The 24,423-nt window shown below is 41.8% G+C and overlaps 2 protein-coding genes across 5 annotated transcripts in view; one reads left to right on the forward strand and one right to left on the reverse strand.

Moving 5' to 3' along the window:
* cfap210 (cilia and flagella associated protein 210) overlaps window positions 1-3,094 on the reverse strand; it is a 46,798-nt gene extending 43,704 nt beyond the window's left edge. Inside the window, exon 1 of one of the 2 annotated variants that reach the window (XM_072261890.1) lies at window positions 2,905-3,094. In XM_072261890.1, coding sequence (XP_072117991.1) covers window positions 2,905-2,925 — 21 coding nt within the window. In that variant the 5' untranslated portion in view covers window positions 2,926-3,094. The remainder of the gene's footprint in view (window positions 1-2,904) is intronic. The other variant, XM_072261892.1, reaches the window with a different exon arrangement.
* Window positions 2,935-8,991, forward strand: phospho2 (phosphatase, orphan 2). Of its 3 annotated transcripts, none has more exons than XM_072261893.1 (3): window positions 2,935-3,222; window positions 7,381-7,440; window positions 7,533-8,991. In XM_072261893.1, exon 3 carries the CDS (start codon window positions 7,550-7,552, stop codon window positions 8,264-8,266), a length of 717 nt encoding a protein of 238 aa, XP_072117994.1. In that variant the 5' UTR covers window positions 2,935-3,222; window positions 7,381-7,440; window positions 7,533-7,549; the 3' UTR covers window positions 8,267-8,991. The 3 variants fall into 3 exon arrangements, with proteins under 3 accessions (XP_072117994.1, XP_072117996.1, XP_072117995.1); XM_072261894.1 differs by lacking the exon at window positions 2,935-3,222 and adding an exon at window positions 3,266-3,472; XM_072261895.1 differs by lacking the exon at window positions 7,381-7,440.
* Window positions 8,992-24,423: the final 15,432 nt, after the last annotated feature.

Consider the following 24,423-nt stretch of genomic DNA (forward strand, 5'->3'; position numbering starts at 1 on the left):
CAATCTTCATGCCATTAGGTTAGAGGCTACAAAGACGGAATGAAGTGATGCTCCTTCAACCTGAGTGTTGCCTCATTGTGGCAGCAGAGGAGGCCAGAGGCTGAAACGTTGGTATGGGAATGTGAAGTAGAATTAAAATGGATGGTCACTGAGAAATCATGCTTATTGTGGCAGATGGAATGAAGGTGCTCAAAAAAATGATCTCCTAATCTATGTCAGGTCTGACTTATGTAGAGGAGGCCAAGCGCCCAATAGAGTAGATTACCCCATCAGACTTGCAAGAGAAGTGTTGCCTCACCTGGAAGGAATGTTTGGGGCCCTGAATGGTGTTGTGAGAGGAGGTGAATGAGTGGGAGTAGCACTTGTACTGCTTACAGGGATAAATACTAGGAGGGAGATTGTTGGGGAGGGATGTGTGGACAAGGAAATCATGGAGAGAGTGATCCCTGTGGAAAGTTGAGAGTTGGGGGGAGAGAGAAGGAAGTGTTTCATGGTAGGATCCCATTGAAGATGATGGAAGTTGCCGAGAATGATGTGCTGATTTATATTAATTATAGCCAACAATTTCTTCCCAAGAAAAGATATATAGTGAATTGCACGTAATTCCACTGCTTGCCTCACACCAGTGGTTACTTGCTCTCAACCCAATTATTGTTGTAAATCTTCTGCATCACCTATCTATTTTAACTAGCCAGTACAAACTATAGAAAATGTGGGAATACTTACAGTACATTACAAATTGTATAAATGTTAAAGCAATATTACTTAACCCCACTGGCCCAGAAGTGGAACAATTTAAACAATTGGCTTCCATTCTTGTGTGTAATATACTCTTCCTTGAGAGTCAAATAATGTACAGATAAGATTTGTTTTTAATTGTCTTCATTTCTCCTTCATCCTTAGATTCCCTCTCTCTCTACTCTTATCCCTTTATTTATTCAGTTTGGCTCTAATTCATGCTCCTTTTTGATCAGTTCTGTCTTTTTTCCCTTAAATTTCATCTATTAAAGAGATATGCTACTATTCACAACAATCCAGGAGTGTGTGAAGATACTGCATGTTTTAAGAATTCTTTTTGTTACTGAGCTTGGAATAGACTGTCTGATTTGGAAGTCTGGTGCCCAACATGTGAATGACATGATCTCCCCAATGGAATCAACAGAGTGAAATTAAACCCTCTGTGACAGAGCTGTGGACCAGGGAGAGGATGCTTAGATTCATTTTTCCTTCTAATGGATTTAGAGAAATTTGCTGGAATAGCTTAGGTTCCTTCCAATACTTCAAGCTGTAGATCATCTGTGTCTTGGAAGAAAATACGAGGGCAGGTAGACCAGCATTTGGGTGACCTGGTAGACCAGGTTTTGTGCCAGGTTTTAGATCTTAATGTTCAAACGTCTTCTTTTTACCATCAAACAAAAAGACTATGTTGGTACCTTGAAAGTAATACCTTATTTTACTGGGAGGTGATTCCCAGGATATGAGTCTTGAGAAGTTTGTTCACATTGTCATCAACAAGGGTCAATTGAAGAGGGTCAATGATCCTACAGAGTTTAGTAAATCTTACTTCAGAAGTTTTATATAAATGAGTCTCTTATGCTGCAAAAACATCTTGTACAAATAGACTTATAATTTTGACCTGGGAGATGGTAAATTGTTTTTCACCCTAGTGACCAGATGCAATTAATGAAAAAAAATCTCCATGATCCTATCGGAACGGAAATTCCCAGCTGTGTGATGCATACATTTCTGAGAGGATTCATAGCGACCATACTCACGCTGATTAAGTATTAGACCTCACAGAGAAGCATATACCAAAATGTGGGAGAAGTTATAATACAAACAACAGGAATTCTGCAGATGCTGGAAATTCAAGCAACACACATAAAAGTTGCTGGTGAACGCAGCAGGCCAGGCAGCATCTCTAGGAAGAGACGCAGTCGACATTTCAGGCCGAGACCCTTCATCAGGACCAACTGAAGGAAGAGTGAGTAAGGGATTTGGAAGTTGGAGGGGGAGGGGAAGATCCAAAATGATAGGAGAAGACAGGAGGGGGAGGGATGGAGCCAAGAGCTGGACAGGTGATAGGCAAAAGGGATACGAGAGGATCATGGGACAGGAGGTCCGGGAAGAAAGACAAGGGGAAGGGACCCAGAGGATGGGCAAGGGGTATATTCAGAGGGACAGAGGGAGAAAAAGGAGAGTGAGAGAAAGAATGTATGTATAAAGATAAGTAACAGATGGGATACGAGGGGGAGGTGGGGCATTAGCAAAAGTTAGAGAATTCGATGTTCATGCCATCAAGTTGGAGGCTACTCAGACGGAACATGAACATCGACTTCTCTAACTTCCGTCTCCGTCTGGGTAGCCTCCAACCTGATGGCATGAACATCGACTTCTCTAACTTCCGCTGATGCCCCACCTCCCCCTCATACCCCATCTGTTACTTATTTTTATGCACACATTCTTTCTCTCACTCTCCTTTTTCTCCCTCTGTCCCTCTGAATATACCCCTTGCCCATCCTCTGGGTTCCCCCCCCCCCCCATCTTTCTTCCCGGACCTCCTGTCTCATGATCCTCTCGTATCCCTTTTGCCAATCACCTGTCCAGCTCTTGGCTCCATCCCTCCCCCTCCTGTCTTCTCCTATCATTTTGGATCTCCCCCTCCCCCTCCAACTTTCAAATCCCTTACTCACTCTTCCTTCAGTTAGTCCTGACGAAGGGTCTCGGCCTGAAACGTCGACTGCACCTCTTCCTAGAGATGCTGCCTGGCCTGCTGCGTTCACCAGCAACTTTTATGAGAAGTTATAATACCCGAATCCATCGGAACGGATTAACCCGTTGTCTCCAGTCCCACAAAAGCAGCACGGTTGAGCGTCCTTTGACCCATTTTGAAGAAACACTCACCAGAATTGTTTCTAATGTCATTCATCGATCTTCCATTTGGCGGCGCAAAATTTGTCGCAGCCGCCATTTGCACCATGTCTTCGAAGCTAATCGTCGAAGCCCAACATTTCCTCGAGCATAGAGCCGGGCGGCAGCAGGCTTTGCGTTGCCCGGCAACAACACCGGAAGTGTGGGCGAAGTGCGTGCTCTGTTACCAGGCTACAGGCGGCGGGCGGAGCCGCGTGAGGCGGCGCGAACACTGAGTGGAGAGTTGCGGCTGCGCTTGGTTCCGGCTGTCGATCGGGCTTGTCGCTGTGACAGTACCGCTGTCGAGTCGAGGTATCGTATCAAATGAAGATCCTTCGGATCTTAGCGATGTTGTTTCTTTGAGTAATCATAAGCTAACGAAAGTAAAGTGTTCTTTTAAATTTGAGTGAAAGATAGGAAACTCAAAAGGGCAATAAGTTACTGCAGAAGTGGGAATACCATTGGGCGTCTGCTCCGTGCTCAAGGTTCATTTTTACCCCTGGTTCCGGCAGTGAAATTTTGACCTTGTGGCCTACTTAAATGAGGCAGTTGGGAATAAAGTGTGAGTAAAATGAAACGAAGATATTTCTGAAAACGATTAGGATGGCCTGAATTACTCTCTAAACCTTCTGAATCGTTTCAAATGAAGACGTGGGTTATTATTAAGAAGCATGGGGACATGTGCAATATAAAACGTCACATAAAATTTGTTTTATGTATATTTTATGTTCTTTATTGTGACCTCTCTAGCATCGAAAGTATGTCTGTTACTCTTTATGGTTAGCTTTAAAATACTTCCCTTTTGAAAATTCCTTTGACGCTTAATAATGAAAAATATACCAAATAAAATAGAAAATGCTGGAAAAACTCAGCAGGTCTTACTGAGTTCTGATGTGTGTTCAACCTGAAATGTTAGTTGTCTTCTGTTTCTACATATACTGTCAGGTCCCCTGACTTATTCCAACATTTTCTATTTTTATTTCAAATTTCCATCAAACATTTTCTGTTTTTATGATTTTTTTTCATTAAAATACATTAGTCTTGATATAAGTTGGGTCAAGTTTCCACTTTACTAATCCTATGATATATAAATAATAGAATTTCAGATAATTATTTTTTGGATGTGCAATTGAATATGCCACAGATTAACCCCGGTAATGTGCCTCAGACATTAATCATACAGTGCTTTGCTTTGAAATTCTCATGTCCGGTGGATCTCTCGACAATTACCTTCATTCAATATCCTAGTATGTACTTGATTCCTCTGCAAATTGGAGCATTTTCTACTGCTCGATAGAAAGAAAATGCCTTCTGGATTTTATTTGCAACCTCTTTTGGAATTTTTTTAAGGTGAATAGCTCCAGCTCTCTAGCTTCAAAGCGATTGCGCAACCACCAGCTGCGACCCCAGCCTTGAACTGCAGGCCAGGTCTTCATGTGCTGCTATTGTGACTCCCGTCTCCCCTTCCCGCACCACTACTCTGCAACCTTGTCTCCCTCACATTCCGTCAGCTACTCCTGGGCCCTCGGAGGCTCCTTCTTCCTCTGACCCCAACCCTCCCCTCTCCACTGACACCCCCAGCTCCCTCCCCCTCTGATCCCACTTCTCATCGGTGCCGGTTCTTTACCATCCCCGCCGACCTCCGACTCTCTGAGGCAGAGCACTCTGTCCTCAGTAAGGGCCTCACCTTTGTCCCCCTTCGCCCACACCTCAGCGAGTTCCGCATTCGCCATGATGCGGAACTCTTCTTCCGCCGGCTCCGTCTCCGAGCCTACTTCTTCGGCAAGGACTCTCCTACACCCACTGATGACCCCTTCTCCCGTCTTCAACCCTCCTCTTCTTCATGGACAACCCGCTCTGGTCTTCTGCCTGCTCTGGATCTCTTTATTGCTAACTGCCAACGGGACATCAACCGCCTCGACTTCACCGCACCTTGTTCCCATTCCAACCTCACTCCTTCCGAACGCTCTGCTCTCCACTCCCTCCGCACTAATCCTAACCTTATTATTAAACCCGCCGATAAGGGGGGGTGCTGTTGTAGTCTGGCGTACTGACCTCTACCTTGCCGAGGCACAGCGACAACTCGCGGATACCTCCTCTTATTTACCCCTCGATCGTGACCCCACTAAGGAGCACCAGGCCATTGTCTCCCACACCATCACCAACTTTATCCGCTCAGGGGATCTCCCATCCACTGCTACCAACCTTGTAGTTCCCACACCCCGCACTTCCCGTTTCTACCTCCTACCCAAGATCCACAAACCTGCCTGTCCTGGCCGACCTATTGTCTCAGCTTGCTCCTGCCCCACCGAACTCATTTCTGCTTACCTCGACATGGTTTTATCACCCCTTGTTCAATCCCTTCCGACCTATGTTCGTGACTCTTCTCACGCTCTGAAACTTTTCGATGATTTTAAGTTCCCTGGCCCCCACCGCTTAATTTTCACTATGGATGTCCAGTCCGTATATACTTCCATCCCCCATCAGGAAGGTCTCAAAACTCTCCGCTTCTTTTTGGATTCCAGACCTAACCAGTTCCCCTCTACCACCACTCTGCTCCGTCTAGCGGAATTAGTCCTTAGTCTTAATAATTTTTCCTTTGGCTCCTCCCACTTCCTCCAAACTAAAGGTGTAGCTATGGGCACCCGTATGGGTCCTAGCTATGCCTGCCTTTTTATTGGCTTTGTGGAACAATCTATGTTCCAAACCTATTCTGGTATCTGTCCCCCACTTTTCCTTCGCTACATCGACGACTGCATTGGCGCTGCTTCCTGCACGCATGCTGAGCTCATTAACTTTGTCTCCAATTTTCACCCTGCCCTCAAGTTTACCTGGTCCATTTCCGACACCTCCCTCCCCTTTCTTGATCTTCCTGTCTCTTTCTCTGGCGACAGCTTATCTACTGATGTCTACTATAAGCCTACTGACTCTCACAGCTATCTGGACTATTCCTCTTCTCACCGTGTCTCTTGCAAAAATGCCATCTCCTTCTCGCAATTCCTCCGTCTCCGCCGCATCTGCTCTCAGGATGAGGCTTTTCATTCCAGGACGAAGGAGATGTCCTCCTTTTTTAAAGATAGGGGCTTCCCTTCCTCCACCATTAACTCTGCTCTCAAACGCATCTCCCTCATTTCACACACATCTGCTCTCACTCCATCCTCCCACCACCCCACCAGCCTCCGGGTCCAACATATAATTCTCCGTAACTTCCGCCACCTCCAACGGGAACCCACCATGAAGCACATCTTTCCCTCCCCCCCTCTCTCTGCATTCCGCAGAGATCACTCCCTACGTGACTCCCTTGTCCATTTGTCCCCCCCCATCCCTCCCCACCAATCTCCCTCCTGGCACTTATCCTTGTAAGCAGAACAAGGGCTACACATGCCCTTAGACTTCCTCTCTTAGCACTATTCAGGGCCCCAGACAGTCCTTCCAGGTGAGGCAACACTTCACCTGTGAGTCGGCTGGGGTGATATACTGCGTCCGGTGCTCCCGATGTGGCCTTCTATATATTGGCGAGACCTGACACAGACTGGGAGATCGTTTCACTGAACACTTACGCTCTGTCCGCCAGAGAAAGCAGGATCTCCCAGTGGCCACACATTTTAATTCCACATCCCATCCCCATTCTGATATATACCATAAAGATGAAGCCACACTCAGGTTGGAGGAACAACACCTTATATTCTGTCTGGGTAGCCTCCAACCTGATGGCATGAACATTGACTTCTCAATCTTCCGCTAATGCCTCACATTCCCTCATACACCCTTCTATTATTTATTTATATACACACTCTTTTTCTCTCTCTCTTTCTCCCTCTGCCCCTCTGACTATACCCCCTGCCCATCCTCTGGACTTTCCCCCCTCCCCCTTTTCTTTCTCCCTAGGCCTCCTGTCCCATGATCCTCTCATATCCCTTTTGCCAATCAACTGTTTAGTTCTTGGCTCCATCCCTCCCCCTCCTGTCTTCTCCTATCTTTTTGGATCTCCCCCTCCCCCTCCCCCTCCCACTTTCAAATCTCTTACTAGCTCTTCCTTCAGTTAGTCCTGACGAAGGATCTCGGCCCGAAACGTCGACTGTACCTCTTCCTAGGGATGCTGTCTGGCCTGCTGCATTCAGCAGCAACTTCTATGTGTGTAGTTCTCTAGCCTATCTATGTAAATGAACTTCTTCCCACTGTTATAAGACTGTTGAACAGATCTCTTGTATGTTCTGGTAACTTAATTTTTCAATCTATCTCATCATAGCCCCAATATCTTATTTGTCTGCCTGCAGTGCATTTTCTCTGTAAATGCAACAAATATTCTGCATTCTATTATTGCTTTTCCTTTTGTACTACCCCAATGTACTTGTGTATGGAATGATCTATTCGGATGGCATGCATACAAAGCTTTTCACTGTATCTCGGTACATTTGACAATAATAAAATAATTACCAATTACAGTAAATTGTTTCTGCACCTCTACAGATCCTTATAATCTTTTCAAAAATTTGATGCTCAGAATTCCCCAGCAACATCAGTTACCGGGTAAATATGTAACATGTTCATTATTTATCTTGAATTAAGACAAGAGTGCAGCTATGTATAAAGCACTTCTTTCTTTTTGTTTTAAAACATAGGAGGCTGATTCCAGAAAATGAAGAGTTTACTCATTTTTGACTTTGACCACACAATTGTGGATGAGAACAGTGATACTTGGGTTGTGAGATGTACTCCTGAAAAGAAACTTCCAGATTGGTTTCATAAAAAGTATAATGGAAAACACTGGAATGAATACATGAGACGAGTGCTTGGTTACATTGGAGACCAAGGAATCAAAGAACTTGAAATAAAACAGATTATGGAATCCATACCATATTGTTCAGGAATGGTCGACCTCTTGAAGTTCATCTGCCAAATCAAGAAACATGTTGACTGTATAATTATTTCTGATTCCAACACAGTTTTTATCAACTGGATCTTAGAATCTACAAATACAAGGTTAGCCTTTGATAGCATTCTTACAAATCCAGCAACATTTGATGAACAAGGTTATCTAAGAATTGAGAGTTTTCATTCCCATAGTTGTCCACAATGTCCTGATAATCTTTGCAAGAGAAAAGCATTAAATGAATTTGTTGCTAATCAACTGAAATTGGGAGTACAGTATAAAAAAATCATTTACATTGGTGATGGAGGAAATGACTTGTGCCCAATTGAAAGTTTAAAGGAGAATGATGTTGCCATGGTTAGAAAAGGTTACAGGTTAGAGAAGCTGATTGATGAAATGCTTGAAAGATTGTTGCCAATGATAGTGATATGGTCTTCAGGTGAAGAAATCATTTCTTATTTGAAAAACTCTTTAATAACTTAACTAATCTATTGATTTATTTGCAAACAAGATTATTTGTTATCAATTACACATTCATAGAACTGCCACAAATACAGTATTGGAGAATCAAAGCACTTGGGCATCTTAATTTTATAAATTATCAAATGCTGACAATTCAGGTGTGGACTGAATTTTTCTGTATGGATGAATGCAAAGGAATTTGAATGAGTCAATTATACCATTTAAATTGTACCACTAACAATTCACCTAAGTGCTTTGAAATTGTGTTTAATTTGAATACATTAACATGTAGCACACTTGTCAATAGCATGAATTTACTTTTTTTTAAATAAGTGTGTTAGGTTTGATCTTCTTGCTCAAAAATGATAGATTACTCAGGATTTAATGTGGAACAAAGCTGTGTTCCGGTATTGAGAAGCAGGGAGCTATTTTGAAAGCCTATTTGAAGTGCAATGATTTTTTTTTTAGAGCTTTATGATAGCATAAAGATGTTCTTAATAAATGTTGCAGAAATTGCCAATGACCATGTAAAGCTATTGTAATGGTCTGTGGAATGCCTATATCAATATAATATTAACAGTTGGTAAGATCTTTAAGTTGTTATGCTTGGTTTTTTTGGTGTGTTTGTACAAGTTGGTACCTTGCATGCTGTATATCAGTAGTCCCCAACCTCCAGGCCACGGACCAATACCGAGCTGCGAAGCATGCAGGGGTGCAGTGGTAGCTGGAATGCACCCAGCACATCTTTAAGAAAAAAGCTGAAATAAACAAGCTAATTAATTAGGTGCCACCTGGTAATTAGCTTGTTTATTTTGGCTTTTTTCTTAAGGATGTGCTGGGTGCGTTCCGGCTACCACTGCACCCCTGCATGCTTCGCAGAGGTTAGGGACGACTGCTGTAATTAAAATAGCCTTATGAATTGATGCAACATGCACAAAATGCTGGAGGAACTCAGCAGGTCAGGCAGCATCTATGGAAATTAATAAGTAATCGCCACTTTGAATCGAGATCCTTCTTCTGACTGGAAAGGAAGGGGAAAGATGCCAGAATTAAAAAACGTTGGAAAGAGGAGGACAAGCTACCTAGAAGGTGATATGTGAAACCAGGTAACCAGGTGGGTGAGAAAGGTAAAGGGCTGGAGAAGAAGGAATCTGATAGAAGAGGAGAGTGGATCATGGGAGTAAAGGCTGATTTATACTTCTGCGTCAAGCTTGCGCCGTAGCCTACGCAAGTGGGCAACGCCATTGTGAGCATTTATACTTGTGCATTGGTGTGTCTGCGTCGCTCTGCAATTTGTGCACGTCACGCATGTGCACGCACCTGCCCGTGCAAGGCTTCATGGTCATGGTAGTCTTTCTCGGGGTAAACGAGTTTAAAGCGAGCGTCTTTTTTTGTAAAAGCAAAATGTGTCCTCCATAATTTCGGAGGTCTGTAAAGCTTTATGGAAAGCATTGCAGCCAGAGTTCCTTCCCTGCCTTCAGTTGCCCAATGGGAAGCTATTGCAGCGTAGGAGGAAATGCAATGCTACCAAGCAGACCAATCACAGTTGTTGCAGTCTGCGTTGCCGCGACGCGTAGTTACATTTTGGGAGAGTTGTGCATCAGGCTACGTAGGCACTGCATAGGGTTCGTGGCTATGCCATACCTATGGCGTCGATTTGACGCAGAAGTATAAATCAACCTAAAGGGTGAGCATCGGGGAGGTGAGGAGAAGAGGTAAGAGGCCAGTGTGGGGAATAAAAGAAGAGGGAAAGGGGAGGGGAAAAAATTACCAGAAGGAGAAATCGATGTTCAGGCCATCAGGTTGGACGCTACCTAGTTGGAATATGAGGTGTTACTTCTCCACCCTGACAGTGGCCTCATCATGGCAAAATAGGAGGCCATAGACTGACATATTGGAATGGGGATGGGAATTAAAATGGTTGGCCACTGGGAAATTCTGCTTTTGGTGCATCAGGAGCGCTGGATACAATACAGAACCCCAACAGATTCGTAGGTGAAGTATTACCCCACCTGGAAGGACCCGAGCTGCCCTCACCTGCATTTCCCAGACCTGCACGCTTACCCCATCTTCCCACCACTTTAACAGGGATAGAGTTCCTCTTGGCCTTAGCTACCACCCCAAGAGCCTCCGCATTCAACACATTAATCTTCACAACTTCCACCGTCTTCAAGAGGATCGTATCACCAAACACATCTTTACCTCCCCACCAATCTCCCTCCTGGCAGATAAACCTGGAAGTGACATAAATGCTCCATTCACTTCCTCCCTCACCTCTATTCAGGGCCTCATACAGTCCTTCCAGGTGAGGCAACAACTCAAAATTGGAAACTTCATTCACAATCTTTTTATGTAAATTGGATCAAATAATGAATGTTTAATTATATAAATTATTTTAAAAACAATGTATTTTAGAAAATTGTGATGTGATTTAAAATAATAATAATAAATGTTTTAAATTGTTCAAGTGGATTTTTCATTTTAGTGTTCACTTCAACATTGTTACAACCTTCTGACTAAATTTTGATTAAAGTTATGCAGCTGTTAGTTGATGCCTGCTTTTAAGAATGTTATCGCTATAATTATTAAATTAATGGCCTTGAGAAACTTGGGTTGATTTATCAGGAGTAAACAGAATGGCAGGAATGCACCTTTTTCCAACTGCCTTCTACATCAATCCCTTCTCTGAGAGTACACAAATGGCTATGGATCAAGAGGTGTGACCTGTGGACCAATACTGCGGGGACACAAGCCAGGGCCTGATCAACTCTGCCCAAGTGTCCGATGTTGAAAGTCCAAAAACACACAATGACACAGGCTACATCACTGCTGACGTGGCCCAGTGCATCCTAGGAAGTATCTCAGCATCGGCCTTCATTGGCATCTTCAAAGGCCATGGAGCATGCCTATCAACTTTGGAAGAAAGTCACTGAGGCTCACAGATCAATCCCGCTCTCCTATTTATTTACTTTGTCATCCATGTTTTTAATATGTTGATTCTCTATCACTAACCTACACTAGGAGTAATGTAGTAGCCATTTCACACACCAATATTGAGAGGAAACCAGAGCACAGATAAAATCCACAAGGACCCAGGGAGAATGTACAAACTCAAATACGGAGGCCAGAGCTCAGAATTGGACACATGTTATAGGACTGTGCAATCTAAGGGCCAACCAAAGAGGAAGTTCAAAATCAAGAAAATCTGCAGGTGCTGGAAATCCAAGGCAGCACACACAAAATGCTGGAGGAACAGAGCAGGACAGCATCTATGGAAATTAATAAACAGTCAATGTTTCGGACCAAGACCCTTGATGTTTTGTTGCTTCTACTATTATAAAGCATGCTCAGTGATAAACACTGCCATCTAGTCACCTTCATTCTCCCACTTTCCATGTGTCATGCTCAGAACCAGGTCTACAATAAGGTAACTTGCAAAATTAAGGTGAAGACTGTTGGAAGGTATGTTTTTAATTATTCTACTGCTGTAACATGAATGATTTTTCCTGCATTGAAAGCTTAAAATAGCAGCTGGCTAGAGGGTTAGGGCAGGACAAAAACAGAATGTTTAAGTAATTCTTTACTAAATATAAAATGGGGTGTTTACAAAAGGCAAATGGAAAATTTTGAATCAAGATATGAAAAAAGAAAAGTAAGGAAGATCAATGAAAATCTCAGCCAAAGGGATAGATTTTGATGACATTTGTGGAGAAGAAACATAATGAAAATTAAAGGGAATACATTAAAAATGCAGTAACCTATTTCATTGCACTTTGAAGAGCTGTGTTTTGAGAAGTAGCTTGTAAAGTTTTCATTAAAAACAAGCAGTGAAAAATTCTGATTGTCAGCAAAAGTATCTCCATAAATCTTTAAATAGTGTGGAAAATACATTAAGCAGGATCTGAAAGTTTGATGCATTAACTGTATATTGTTTGTTTCCCAAGTGGTTGCAGGCAGGAAGCTATTTTGTTATTTATGTCACAATTTCATTTGTATAATGATTGTATTCAAGAAAAAAGTTGGCAAACTACCAACGGTTCAGTCGCTTATTCACATGCTGGAGGGTTTCTCCACTTCACCGAACATCCGACTTGTCAGCAAATCTTGAAGAATAGAAGTCTCATTGTTTAGACAATCAAGGCAAGCAGCTGCATTTTACCAATTTTCTTTTTCTGAATCTTGAAATGTATGTCAATTTTATCATAATTACTCCTACAATCTTGCAGTTTATTACCTATTTTGCGCTATTTTTATTCCATTCTCTTTTACACAATTTTGATTGCAGGAATGAAATTTTTCGTGTAACATTAAGTTGTCAGCCTCAAGGCCACTGTGACCATTAGGTTAATTGAGTTCCTTTACATAAATAAGGAGGGTTACCTTGTAGCAAACAACTCCATCATTGAACAGAAGCACAGAAAATCCCAGTCTTCCAGCACCCTCTTTAATCTGGTTGAACTCATTCTCACATAGAAATTTGTCCTTTTAACTCCACTCGCTTCTTCTAAGCAAAGGTCCAGCCCCAGGAACCCAGATAGGTTAACACTGTGTTCAAGCTCTTCCTAAGAAACATGGAACAGTTGTCATTGCAGTCCTGATCAAATTCCTTCCCTATTTTCGTGACTCCATTAGTATGGGATGTTCCACAAGAATAAATTAGTGTTTTATTTCTATTCTGACATGTTCCAGCACCTATCCAACAAACTTTGCTAATTCCCGTGATGTTAATCTTTAGTCTTTCCATTTCATTTATCACATTGCCCAATCTTCCTGCTTGATATAGGGTTCTTACATTCCAAGTGGCAATAACAATAACACAAAAAGTGTTTTAGGACATTGAGCAATATCAGAAAGAGTGCTCCTTGTTAGATTCAGAGGACAACCATTTGCTTTAGCAATTATACAGGTATATACACCAACAACATATGGAGCAAATGAAGATATAGATAATTTCTATGAAGAGCTTGAACAAGCAAAGAATGAAAAGGAATCTAGAAAATAACTAAAAGCTTTTTCAAGTATATAAAGAGAAAAAGAGGTGAGAAGCACAGATATAGGACCAATAGAAAATGATGCTGGAGAAATTGTAATGGGAGATAAGGAGATGGCGGAGGAACTGAAGGAGTATTTTGCATCAGTCTTCACTGAGGAAGACATCAGCAGTATACCGGACACTCAAGGGTGGCAGGGAAGTGAAGTGTGCGCAGTCACAATTATGACAGAGAAAGTACTCCGGAAGCTGAATAGTATAAAGGTAGATAAATCTCCCGGACCAGATGGAATGCACCCTCGTGTTCTGAAGGAAGTAGCTGTGTGGAGATTGCGGAGTCATTAGCGATGGTCTTTCAAAAGTCGGTAGATCCTGGCCTGGTTCTGGAGGACTGGAAGATTGCAAATGTCACTCCGCTATTTAAGAAGGGGGCAAGGAAGCAACAAGGAAATTATAGACCTGTTAGCTTGACATCGGTGGTTGGGAAGTTGTTGGAGTCGATTGTCAAGGATGAGGTTACAGAGTACCTGGAGGCATATGACAAGATAGGCAGAACTCAGCATGGATTCCTTAAAGGAAAATCCTGCCTGACAAACCTATTACAATTTTTTGAGGAAATTACAAGTAGGCTAGACAAGGGAGATGCAGTGAACGTTGTATATTTGGATTTTCAGAAGGCCTTTGACAAGGTGCCACACATGAGGCTACTTAACAAGATAAGAGCCCATGGAATTACGGGAAAGTTACATATGTGGATAGAGCATTGGCTGATTGGCAGGAAACAGAGAGTGGGAATAAGAGGATCCTATTCTGGATGACTGCTGGTTACCAGTGGTGTTCCACAGGGGTCCATGTTGGGGCTGCTTCTTTTTACATTGTACATCAACAATTTGGATTATGGAATAGATGGCTTTGTGGCTAAGTTTGCTGACAATACGAAGATAGGTGGAGGGGCTGGTAGTGCTGAGGAAACAGAGAGTCTGCAGAGAGACTTGGATAGATTGGAAGAATGGGCAAAGAAGTGGCAAATGAAATACAATGTTGGAAAGTGTATGGTTATGCACTTTGGCAGAAGAAATAAATGGGCAGACTATTATTTAAATGGGGAAAGAATTCAAAGTGCTGAGATGCAATGGGACTTGGGAGTCCTCATACAGGATACCCTTAAGGTTAACCTCCAGGTTGAGTCGGTGGTGAAGAAGGCGAATGCAATGTTAGCATTCATTTCTAGGGGAATAGAGTATAGGAGCAGGGATGTGATGTTGAGGCTCTATAAGGCGCTGTGGAGACCTCACTTGGAGTACTGTGGGCAGTTTTGGTCTCCTTATTTAAGAAAGGATGTGCTGACGTTGGAGAGGGTACAAAGAAGATTCACTTGAATAATTCTGGGAATGAGAGGGTTAACATATGAGGAACGTTTGTCCGCTCTTCGACTGTATTCCTTGGAGTTTAGAAGAATGAGGGGAGACCTCATAAAAACATTTCGAATATTGAAAGGCATGGACAGAATGGATGTGGCAAAGTTGTTTCCCATGATGGGGGAGTCTAGTACAAGAGAGCATGACTTAAGGATTGAAGGGTGCCCATTCAGAACAGAATTGCGAAGAAATTTTTTTAGTCAGAGGGTGGTGAATCTATGGAATTTGTTGCCACAGGCAGCAGTGGAGGCCAAGTCATTGGGTGTATTTAAGGCAGAAATTGATAGGTATCTGAGTAGCCAGGGCATCAAAGGTTATGGTGAGAAGGTGGGGGAGTGGGACTAAATGGGAGACTGGATCAGCTCATGATAAAATTGAGGAGACTCGATGGGTCAAATGGCCGACTTCTGCTCCTTTGTCTTATGGACAAATCTCAAGATATTGTTATTGTCATGGGAGATCTAAATGCTAAAGTAGGACAAGGTGCTGATGGAAATACCATAGGAAAATTTGGACTAGAGGGAAAAAATGAAAGAGGTGAGAATTGGGTAGAATAGTGCAAGATGAATAATCAGGTCATTATGAATACCTACTTTAAAAACCATCCAAGACGCTTGTGGACCTGGAAAAGTCCAGGTGATAACACTAGAAGTCAAATTGACTTTATTACTATAAACCAAAGATTTAGAAACTCAGTGACTCAATGCAAAACATATCCAGGTGCAGACCGTAATAGTGACCATAACCCAGTAGTACGTCATGTAAAAGTAAAACTTAAAAAACTAGTGAAGCAAAAACCTGAACAATCCCTTGATTACTTGCAATTAATTAAAGAAGAAAACTTAAGACAAAAATTTACAATTGAAGTAAGGAATAGATTTCAAAGTCTAGAAATAGAATCTGTTGAAGATGATAGCAATCATGTAGAAATAAAATTTAACTCTCTAAAGAATGCCTTGGTAGAATCAGCAAAGTCAGTGATTCCTAAAAAAGAAAAAAGCACAGAGAATAAATGGATGACAGATGAAATCAAAAATCTAATGGAAGAAAGGAGACAGAATAAAGCAAATTCTATAGAATATAAGTCCTTAGATAAAAAAGTTAAAAGCTTATGTCAAAAAGCCAAAGAAGAATGGTTAAACTAGGAATGTGAGCAAATAGAAAGAATCCCTATTACTGATCCAAAAAGGTTACATCAACAAATCAAGAATATCACTGGTAAAAAGTTCCTCTGTTCTTCAGGTGGATGTTTGAAAGCAAAGGACGGTACCATTATCATGGAAAAAGATGAGATTATGAACAGGTGGCCTGAGTATATTCAGGAACCGTTTGAAGACGATCGAGGTGAAAAACCAGAAATTAAGAAAAACATTGAAGGTCCAAGTATTTTAAAATCTGAAGTTTGTAATGCAATAAATAAGATGAAGAAAGGAAAGGTAGCAGGTCTTGATGAATTAGTAATAGTACAAATTGTTGCCCTTTAAGATTATGGAATTGAAAAACTTACTGATTTAATCAATGATATTTATGACACTGGAATAATACCAGAAGAGATGAAAAAATCAGTATTTATCACTCTTCCTAAGAAACCTGGAGCAATAGAATGTGAATTACATAGGACTATAAGTTTAATGAGTCATATCACCAAGATACTTCTAAAAATTTTGATGACAAGAGCTAAAAGTAAGATACAAGCTGAAATAGGTAAAGAACAATGTGGTTTTGTGAAAGACAAAGGTACAAGAAATGCAGTATTGATGTTAAGGATATGAGCTATTCAAGTGCAAAAAGATTTGTTTGTTTTATCAACTACACAAAAGCATTTGATAAAGTGAAGCACAATAAGTTATTTGAACTATTACAGAAAACCCTAGATCTAGATTCGAAGGACCTCCGCCTAATCAGAAATCTGTACTGGAAACAAACTGCCGCTGTAAGAATAGATGGAGAAGTGAGTAAGTTTACAAAAATCAAGAGAGGCGTTAGACAAGGGTGTGTTTTCTCCCCTGATTTATTTAATGTGTACAGTGAAACAATATTGCAAAAAATAAGAGACATCTTGGGAATCAAAGTTGGCGGTGAAAACATCAATAATTTCAGAAATGTGGATAACACTGTGTTAATTGCAAGTACGGAGGAAGAACTACAAAACTTAAATGATATAGTTGTTGAAGTTCAAAAATGGGTCTATCTATCAATTGCAAAAGGACAGAATGTATAGTGACATCTAAAAAGAAGGAGAATCCTATCTGCAGGCTGAGGATAAATGGGGAAGGCATAAAACAAGTACAGAACTTTTGCTACTTAGGAAGCTGGGTGAGATCAGATGGCAGGTGTGACATGGACATCAAAAGAAGAATAGGGATGGCAAAAGACTCCTTTACGAGAATGAAGAGTATACTGACCTATACTAAACTAGGCATGACAACCCGCCTCAGAGTACTGAGATGTTATGTTTATCCAGTTATGTTATATAGCTCAGAATGTTGGACAATATCTAGTAACATGAGGAAACGAATTGTAGCAGCAGAGATGTGGTTCTTGAAGATGCAAAGAATATCACGGACGAAACGAATATCTAATGAGAATGTCATGAACAGAGCAAACACAAGAAGAGAAATAATGTATGAGATCATGAAAAGGCAACGTAACTTCATTGGACATGTGATTAGGAAAGAGGAGTTAGAATTACGGTAATTATGGGAAAGATTGAAGGGAAAAAAGCAAGGGGAAGAATACCAGTAAATTGATCCACTTGATCCAATTGATCCAAAACAGGAGTGTGTGGGCCATAGCAGTCAAAGCTCAAACTGGGCATGGCACCTGATGATGATGATTTTGATGACTATATTGGTACTGCTTCCTACTCTTGTACGAAATGACAAGTTTCATCATCTTAACTCCCAATTCCACATTGCTCTCATCTCCACGTGATCTATTTTTTGTCTCTTTTCTTTCTTGACTTCTCTGTCACCAACCTAGGAGCTATATTAGCCTAAAGCCTGTTCCAATCTGACTTTGGCCTTATACATTATTCCAACAGAGCTGAATGTAAGTTCAATAAACAACAGTTTTCTTTAAATTAGGGAATTAAGCTGACAACTGCTCCCAGGAGTCATCACTGAATTCACCTATTTCAGATGGCTAATTCTGCCTTGTTCTTAATCTGCAATATTAATGTTAATTTTGATGTGTTTCGGAGTCACAGTGCACAGAAGTGGGCTCTTTGACCCCAGATATCTGTGCCAGCAATCAAGTACCTACCTATACTATTCCCATTTATGAGCACGTGATCCATACTACTCCCAGTATTCCTTGTCAATTCAGGTGCTAGTCCAGCTACTTCTGAAATGTTCTGACAGTTTAATACCTATACTGCCACCGTCAGGGATTTTTAAATGGGTACACTTTGTTCCTCAGTGCTCCCTATGGACCTACTATTCATAGTGTATGTTCTATTCCACCTGCCATTGCTGTGCCCAATTTACCAGCTGATCAATATCATTCTGTAAACTAAGACTACCTTACCCACTACCAATATATTCATGTCACCTGCATACTTGCTACTCTTTCCTCCAACATTCACATCTCAGTTGTAAATGTACGTAACAAGCTAAGTTCAAAGTTCAAGTCATTCATAATCAAAATACGTACTGTATAAGTAAATACGTACTGTATAAGTCAACACAGACTGTGAGATTTATTTTCTTGCAGGCATTTCCAGTAAAACAAAGAAATACAAAAGAATCAGTGAAAAATGTGAAAATAGACTGACAAACTAACAGGCACATGACTAATCCCTCTGGAACTAACTGGCACAATGCTAATCACTAAACATTACAATCACAATTACAATGTGGTTGATGTTTAGAGATCTCTTGCAGGATGTTAGGGATAAATTTGTCCCGGTGAGGAAGATAAAGAATGATAGGGTGAAGGAACCATGAATGACAAGTGAGGTGGAAAATCTAGTCAGGTGGAAGAAGGCAGCATACATGAGGTTTAGGAAGCAAGGATCAGATGGGTCTATTGAGGAATATAGGGAAGCAAGAAAGGAGCTTAAGAAGGAGTTGAGAAGAGCAAGAAGGGGGCATGAGAAGGCCTTGGCGAGTAGGGTAAAGGAAAAGCCCAAGGCATTCTTCAGTTATGTGAAGAAAAAAAGGATGACAGGAGTGAAGGTAGGACCCATTAGAGATAAAGGTGGGAAGATGTGCCTGGAGGCTGTGGAAGTGAGCGAGGTCCTCAATGAATACTTCTCTTTGGTATTCACCAATGAGAGGAAACTTGATGATAGTGAAGACAATATGAGTGAGGTTGATGTTCTGGAGCATGTTGATATTAAGGGAGAGGAGGTGTTGGAGTTGTTAAAATACATTAGGACGGGTAACTCCCCGGGGCCTGACGGAATATTCCCCAGGCTGCTCCACTAGGCGAGGGAAGAGATTGCTGAGCCTCTGGCTGGGATCTTTATGTCCTCGTGGTCCACGGGAATGGTACCGGAGGATTGGAGGGAGGCGAATGTTGTCCCCTTGTTCAATAAAGGTAGTAGGGATAGTCCAGGTAATTATAGACCAGTGAGCCTTACGTCGGTGGTGGGAAAGCTGTTGGAAAAGATTCTTAGAGATAGGATCTCTGGGCATTTAGAGAATCATGGTCTGATCAGGGACAGTCAGCATGGGTTTATGAAGGGCAGATCGTGTCTAACAAGCCTGATAGAGTTCTTTGAGGAGGTGACCAAGCATATAGATGAGGGTAGAGCAGTGGATGTGATCTATATGGATTTTAGTAAGGCATTTGACAAGGTTCCACATGGTAGGCTTATTCAGAAGGCATGGGATGCAGGGAAGTTTGGCCAGGTGGATTCAGAATTGGCTTGCCTGCAGAAGGCAGGGGGTCGTGGTGGAGGGAGTACATTCAGATTGGAGGATTGTGACTAGTGGTGTCCCACAAGGATCTGTTCTGGGACCTCTACTTTTTGTGATTTTTATTAACGACCTGGATGTGGGGGTAGAAGGGTGGGTTGGCAAGTTTGCAGAAGATACAAAGGTTGGTGGTGTTGTAGATAGGGTAGAGGATTGTGGAAGATTGCAGAGAGACATTGATAGGATGCAGAAGTGGGCTGAGAAGTGGCAGATGGAGTTCAACCTGGAGAAGTGTGAGGTGGTACACTTTGGAAGGACAAACTTTGAGGCAGAGTACAAAGTAAATGGCAGGATACTTGGTAGTGTGGAGGAGCAGAGGGATCTGGGGGTACATGTCCACAGATCCCTGAAAGTTGCCTCACAGGTGGATAGGGTAGTTAAGAAAGCTTATGGAGTGTTGGCTTTCATAAGTCGAGGGATAGAGTTTAAGAGTCGCGATGTAATGATGCAGCTCTATAAAACTCTGGTTAGGCCATACTTGGAGTACTGTGTCCAGTTCTGGTCGCCTCTCTATAGGAAGGATGTGGAAGCATTGGAAAGGGTACAGAGGAGATTTACCAGGATGCTGCCTGGTTTAGAGAGTATGCATTATGATCAGAGATTAAGGGAGCTAGGGCTTTACTCTTTGGAGAGAAGGAGGATGAGAGGAGACATGATAGAGGTGTATAAGATAATAAGAGGAATAGATAGAGTGGATAGCCAGCACCTCTTCCCCACAGCACCACTGCTCAGTAGAAGAGGACATGGCTTTAAGGTAAGGGGTAGGAAGTTCAAGAGGGATATTAGAGGAAGGTTTTTTACTCAGAGAGTGGTTGGTGCATGGAATGCACTGCCTGAGTCACTGGTGGAGGCAGATACACTAGTGAAGTTTAAGAGACTACTAGACAGGTATATGGAGGAATTTAAGGTGGGAGGTTATATAGGAGGCAGGGTTTGCAGGTCGGCACAATATTGTGGGCTGAAGGGCCTGTACTGTGCTGTACTATTCTATGTTCTATACTTTCCACTAAAATGGACTTTGGTTTGTTCTAATTGAATTTTTCCCTTGTAAAAATAGTTTAACTTGCTTAATTTGCTTTTTTCTTGTGAATATTGATTACATAACATTGTGCACCTATGACACTGCTGCAAGTACATTTGTCATTGTACTTGTGTATACATGTATCTGTACAGGTACAATGTCATAGAGAGGTACGGCATGGAAACGGGCCCTTTGGTCCATCTAGTTCATGCTGAAACCATTTAAGCCCTCCATACACCTATTAGCTATGTACCTATCCAAACTTCGCTTAAGCGTTGAAATCGAGTTCACATACACCACTTCTGCTGGCAGCTCATTACTCACACTTACAACCCCCCGACTGAAGAAGTTTCCCCTCATTCTCCTGTTAAACATTTCACCTTTCACCCTTAACCCAATCTCTGGTTGTAGTCCCACCCAATCTCAGTGGAAAAAGCCTGCTTGCATTTACCTTATTTATATACTGTACCTCATAATTTGTATACCTCTATCAAATCTCCTCACATTCTACATTCCAAGGAATAAATTCCTAACCTATCCAATCTTTCCTTTTAGCTCAGGTCCTCCAGGCCTAGCAACGTCTTTGTAAATTTTCTCTGTACTCTTTCAATCTTACTTACATCTTTCTTGTAGCTAGGTGACCAAAACTGCACACAATACTCAAAATTAGGCCTTGCCAACATCGTAAACAACTTCAACCTAACATCCCATCTCCTGTACTCAGTACTTTGATTTATGAACGCCAGTGTTCCAAGATCTTTCTTTGCAATCCTATCTACCTGTGAGGGCCTGTGTTCTCAGATCCCTTTGTTCCACCACACTCTTCAGTGCCCTGCCATTCACCGTGTAAAACCTACCCATTGGTCCTACCGAAGTGCAACACTGTTGCACTTGTCTGAATTAAATTCCGTCTGTCATTTTTCAGCCCATTTTTCCAGCTGATGCAGATCCCTCCCCAAGTCATCATAGCCTTCCTCGCTGTCCATTACATCCCCAATCTTGGTGTCATCTGCAAATTTGCTGATCTAGTTAACCACATCATCATCTAGATCGTTGATGTACTGTAGATGACAAACAACGGACCCAGCACTGATCCCTGTGGCAAGCCACTAGTCACAGGCCTCCAGTCAGAGAGGCAACCATCTACTACTACTCTCTGGCTTCTCCATGTATGCTTGTGCACTTAACAATAAACTCAGCTTTGACTTTGATTTAAAATTCTCTGCTAGGGCAGCAGCAATCTCTTCCCTTGGCCTTCCATAGCAACCTCTTCCTTAACTGCTGGGTGACCTATTTTTATTTCAAATTAGCAACATCTGCTTTGCTTTCCAGCTCACAGTACCAGCACGGATTTTGTTTCTCTCTCCTGTTTTGTCTTTTCTTTTTGTTTCTCCACCAGCAGTATGAATAAACCTCCCCACCACCCCCACTCCAAATAACCTACAATTGCTTGTGTCACTGGGTTTTACCTGATCACCAAATCACAGGCTCCGCTCATTCACTGCAGCTTAAAACATTTTATTTCTAACTTTTCCCAGTTGTGATGAAAGGTAATTGACCTTACTTATTAACTATGCCACTCTTTTCTTTTCACTGATGCTGATTATTGTCAACATTTTCTGATTGCAGATTGTTCCAAATGTACACATCCAGTGGCTCACAGTGAGATTATACACCCTTTGACAGCCCTGCTGGGTGTTTACATACAGTTCCTTCCTAACTCAGGATAGTTGCCAACAACCAGCTGTACAGAGAACAGACAGATACTTTTACCTCACAGGCTTGACTGTGCTATAGAAAAAACACTCTATCAATGTGCACGATAAAGTGTTCCCAAGCCATTACAAAAATTCCAGTGAAAAATCTGTAAAACCCATAGAAAGCTCAAAAAAAAATTACAGCAAATCCAGGCCTTCACATTCTGAACTGATCCAAAGCTGCTTTACTATATTTGCTGTAAGGTACCTAGTGGGAGCTGCTTTACCTTGTGATTGAATGTTTGCTGTAAAAAAATCTCCAATTAAATGTGTAAATATTAGTTATTTTAGCACTATTATTGAAATATGTTAATACATAAATGTATTAACTGAGAAAATGTTTAATACACATTACTTAATAAGTATTCCAAGTAGTCCCTCAATCTGCATCAAGTCTCACTAATGTAGAGGAGGCTGCATCAGGACCACTACATACAATAGATGACCCTGACATCTGGGTATCCTCCAGCTTGATGCACTACATCCCAAGGTTCGGAAAGAGGTAGCTGAAGAGTTGTGGAGGAATATATAGTGATCTTTCAAGAATAACTAGATCATGGAATGTTCCCCGAACAATGGAAAATTGCAAGTGTCGTACCTCTCAAGAAGGAAAGAGGCAAAAGGAAAGAAATGATAGGCCAGTTACCCTGATTTCTGTGGTTAGCTAGATGTTAGAGTCCATTATTAATGATGAGGATTCAGGGTACTTGAAAGTTCAAAGTAAATTTTTTATCAAATTACATACATATTACCATATACTACCCTGAGATTCATTTTTTGCACATTAATATAGAGAAACAATAGAATCAATGACAAACCACACACAAGCCAAACAGCCAATGTATTTAATGAATACTTTGCTTCAGTATTCACCAGGGAAAGGGACCTTGGCAACTGTGAGGATGACTTACAGTGGACTGAAGACATTAAGAAAGAGGATGTGCTGGAGTTTTGGAGAAACATTAAGTTAGATAAGTTGCCGAGTCTGGACAAAATAAACCTCAGGTTACTCTGGGAAGCAAGGGAGGAGATTGCTGAACCTCTGGTAACGATCTTTGTGTCATCAATAGGGACGGGAGGAGTACTGGAGGATTGGAGGGTTGCAAATGTTGTTCCCGTATTCAAGAAAGGGAGTAGAAATAAACCAGGAAATTATGGACCAGTAAGTCTTAATTCAGTGGTTGCAAGTAATTGGAGAAGATCCTGAGAGGCAGGATTTATGAGCATTTGGAGAAATATAATCTAATTAGGAATTGTCAAGGGTTGGTCGTGCCTTACAAGCCTGATTGAATACTTTGAGGATGTAACAAAACACATTAATGAAGGTAGAGCAGTGGATGTAGTGTATATGGATTTCAGCAAGGCATTTGATAAGGTACCCCATGCAAGGCTCATTCAGAAAGTAATGAGGGCATGGGTATCCAAAAAGACCTTGCTTTGTGGATCCAGAATTGGCTTGCCCACAGAAGGCAAAGGGTGTCTGTAGATGGTTTGTATTCTGCACGGAGGTCGGTGACCAGTGGTGTTCCAAGGGATCTGTTCTGGGACCCCTCTTCTTTGTGATTTTTTTATATATAAATGAACTGGATGAGGAAGTAGAAGAATGGGTTAGTAAGTTTGCTGATGACACAAAAGTTGGGGGTATTGTGAATAGTGTGGAGGGTTGTCAGAGGTTACAGTGGGACATCGATAGGATGCAGAACTGGGCTGAGAAGTGGCAGATGGAGTTCAATCCATATAAGTGTGAAGTGGTTCATTTTGGTTGGTCAAATTTGAAGACAATATAGTATTAATGGTAAGACTCTTGGCAGTGTGGAGGATCAGAGAGGTCTAGGGGGTCTGTGTCCATTGGATACTCAAAGCTGCTGTGCAGGTTGTCAGTGTTGTTAAGAAGGCTTATGGTGTTTTGGCCTTCATCAACCATGGGATTAAGTTCAAGAGCCGCAAGGTCGTGTTACAGCTGTGTAAGACCTTAGACTCCACTTGGAGTACTGTGTTCATTTCTGGTCACCTCACTACAGGAAGGATGTGGATACCATAGAGAGAGTGCAGAGGAGATTTACAAGGGTG

The sequence above is a fragment of the Mobula birostris genome, chromosome 6, assembly GCF_030028105.1.
Source record: "Mobula birostris isolate sMobBir1 chromosome 6, sMobBir1.hap1, whole genome shotgun sequence".
NCBI classification, from domain to species: Eukaryota; Metazoa; Chordata; class Chondrichthyes; order Myliobatiformes; family Myliobatidae; genus Mobula; species Mobula birostris.

What these genes read in the sequence shown, in the direction of transcription:
- phospho2 (XM_072261893.1), top strand. Translation starts at nt 7,550, where the DNA reads ATGAAGAGTTTACTCATTTTTGACTTTGACCACACAATTGTGGATGAG.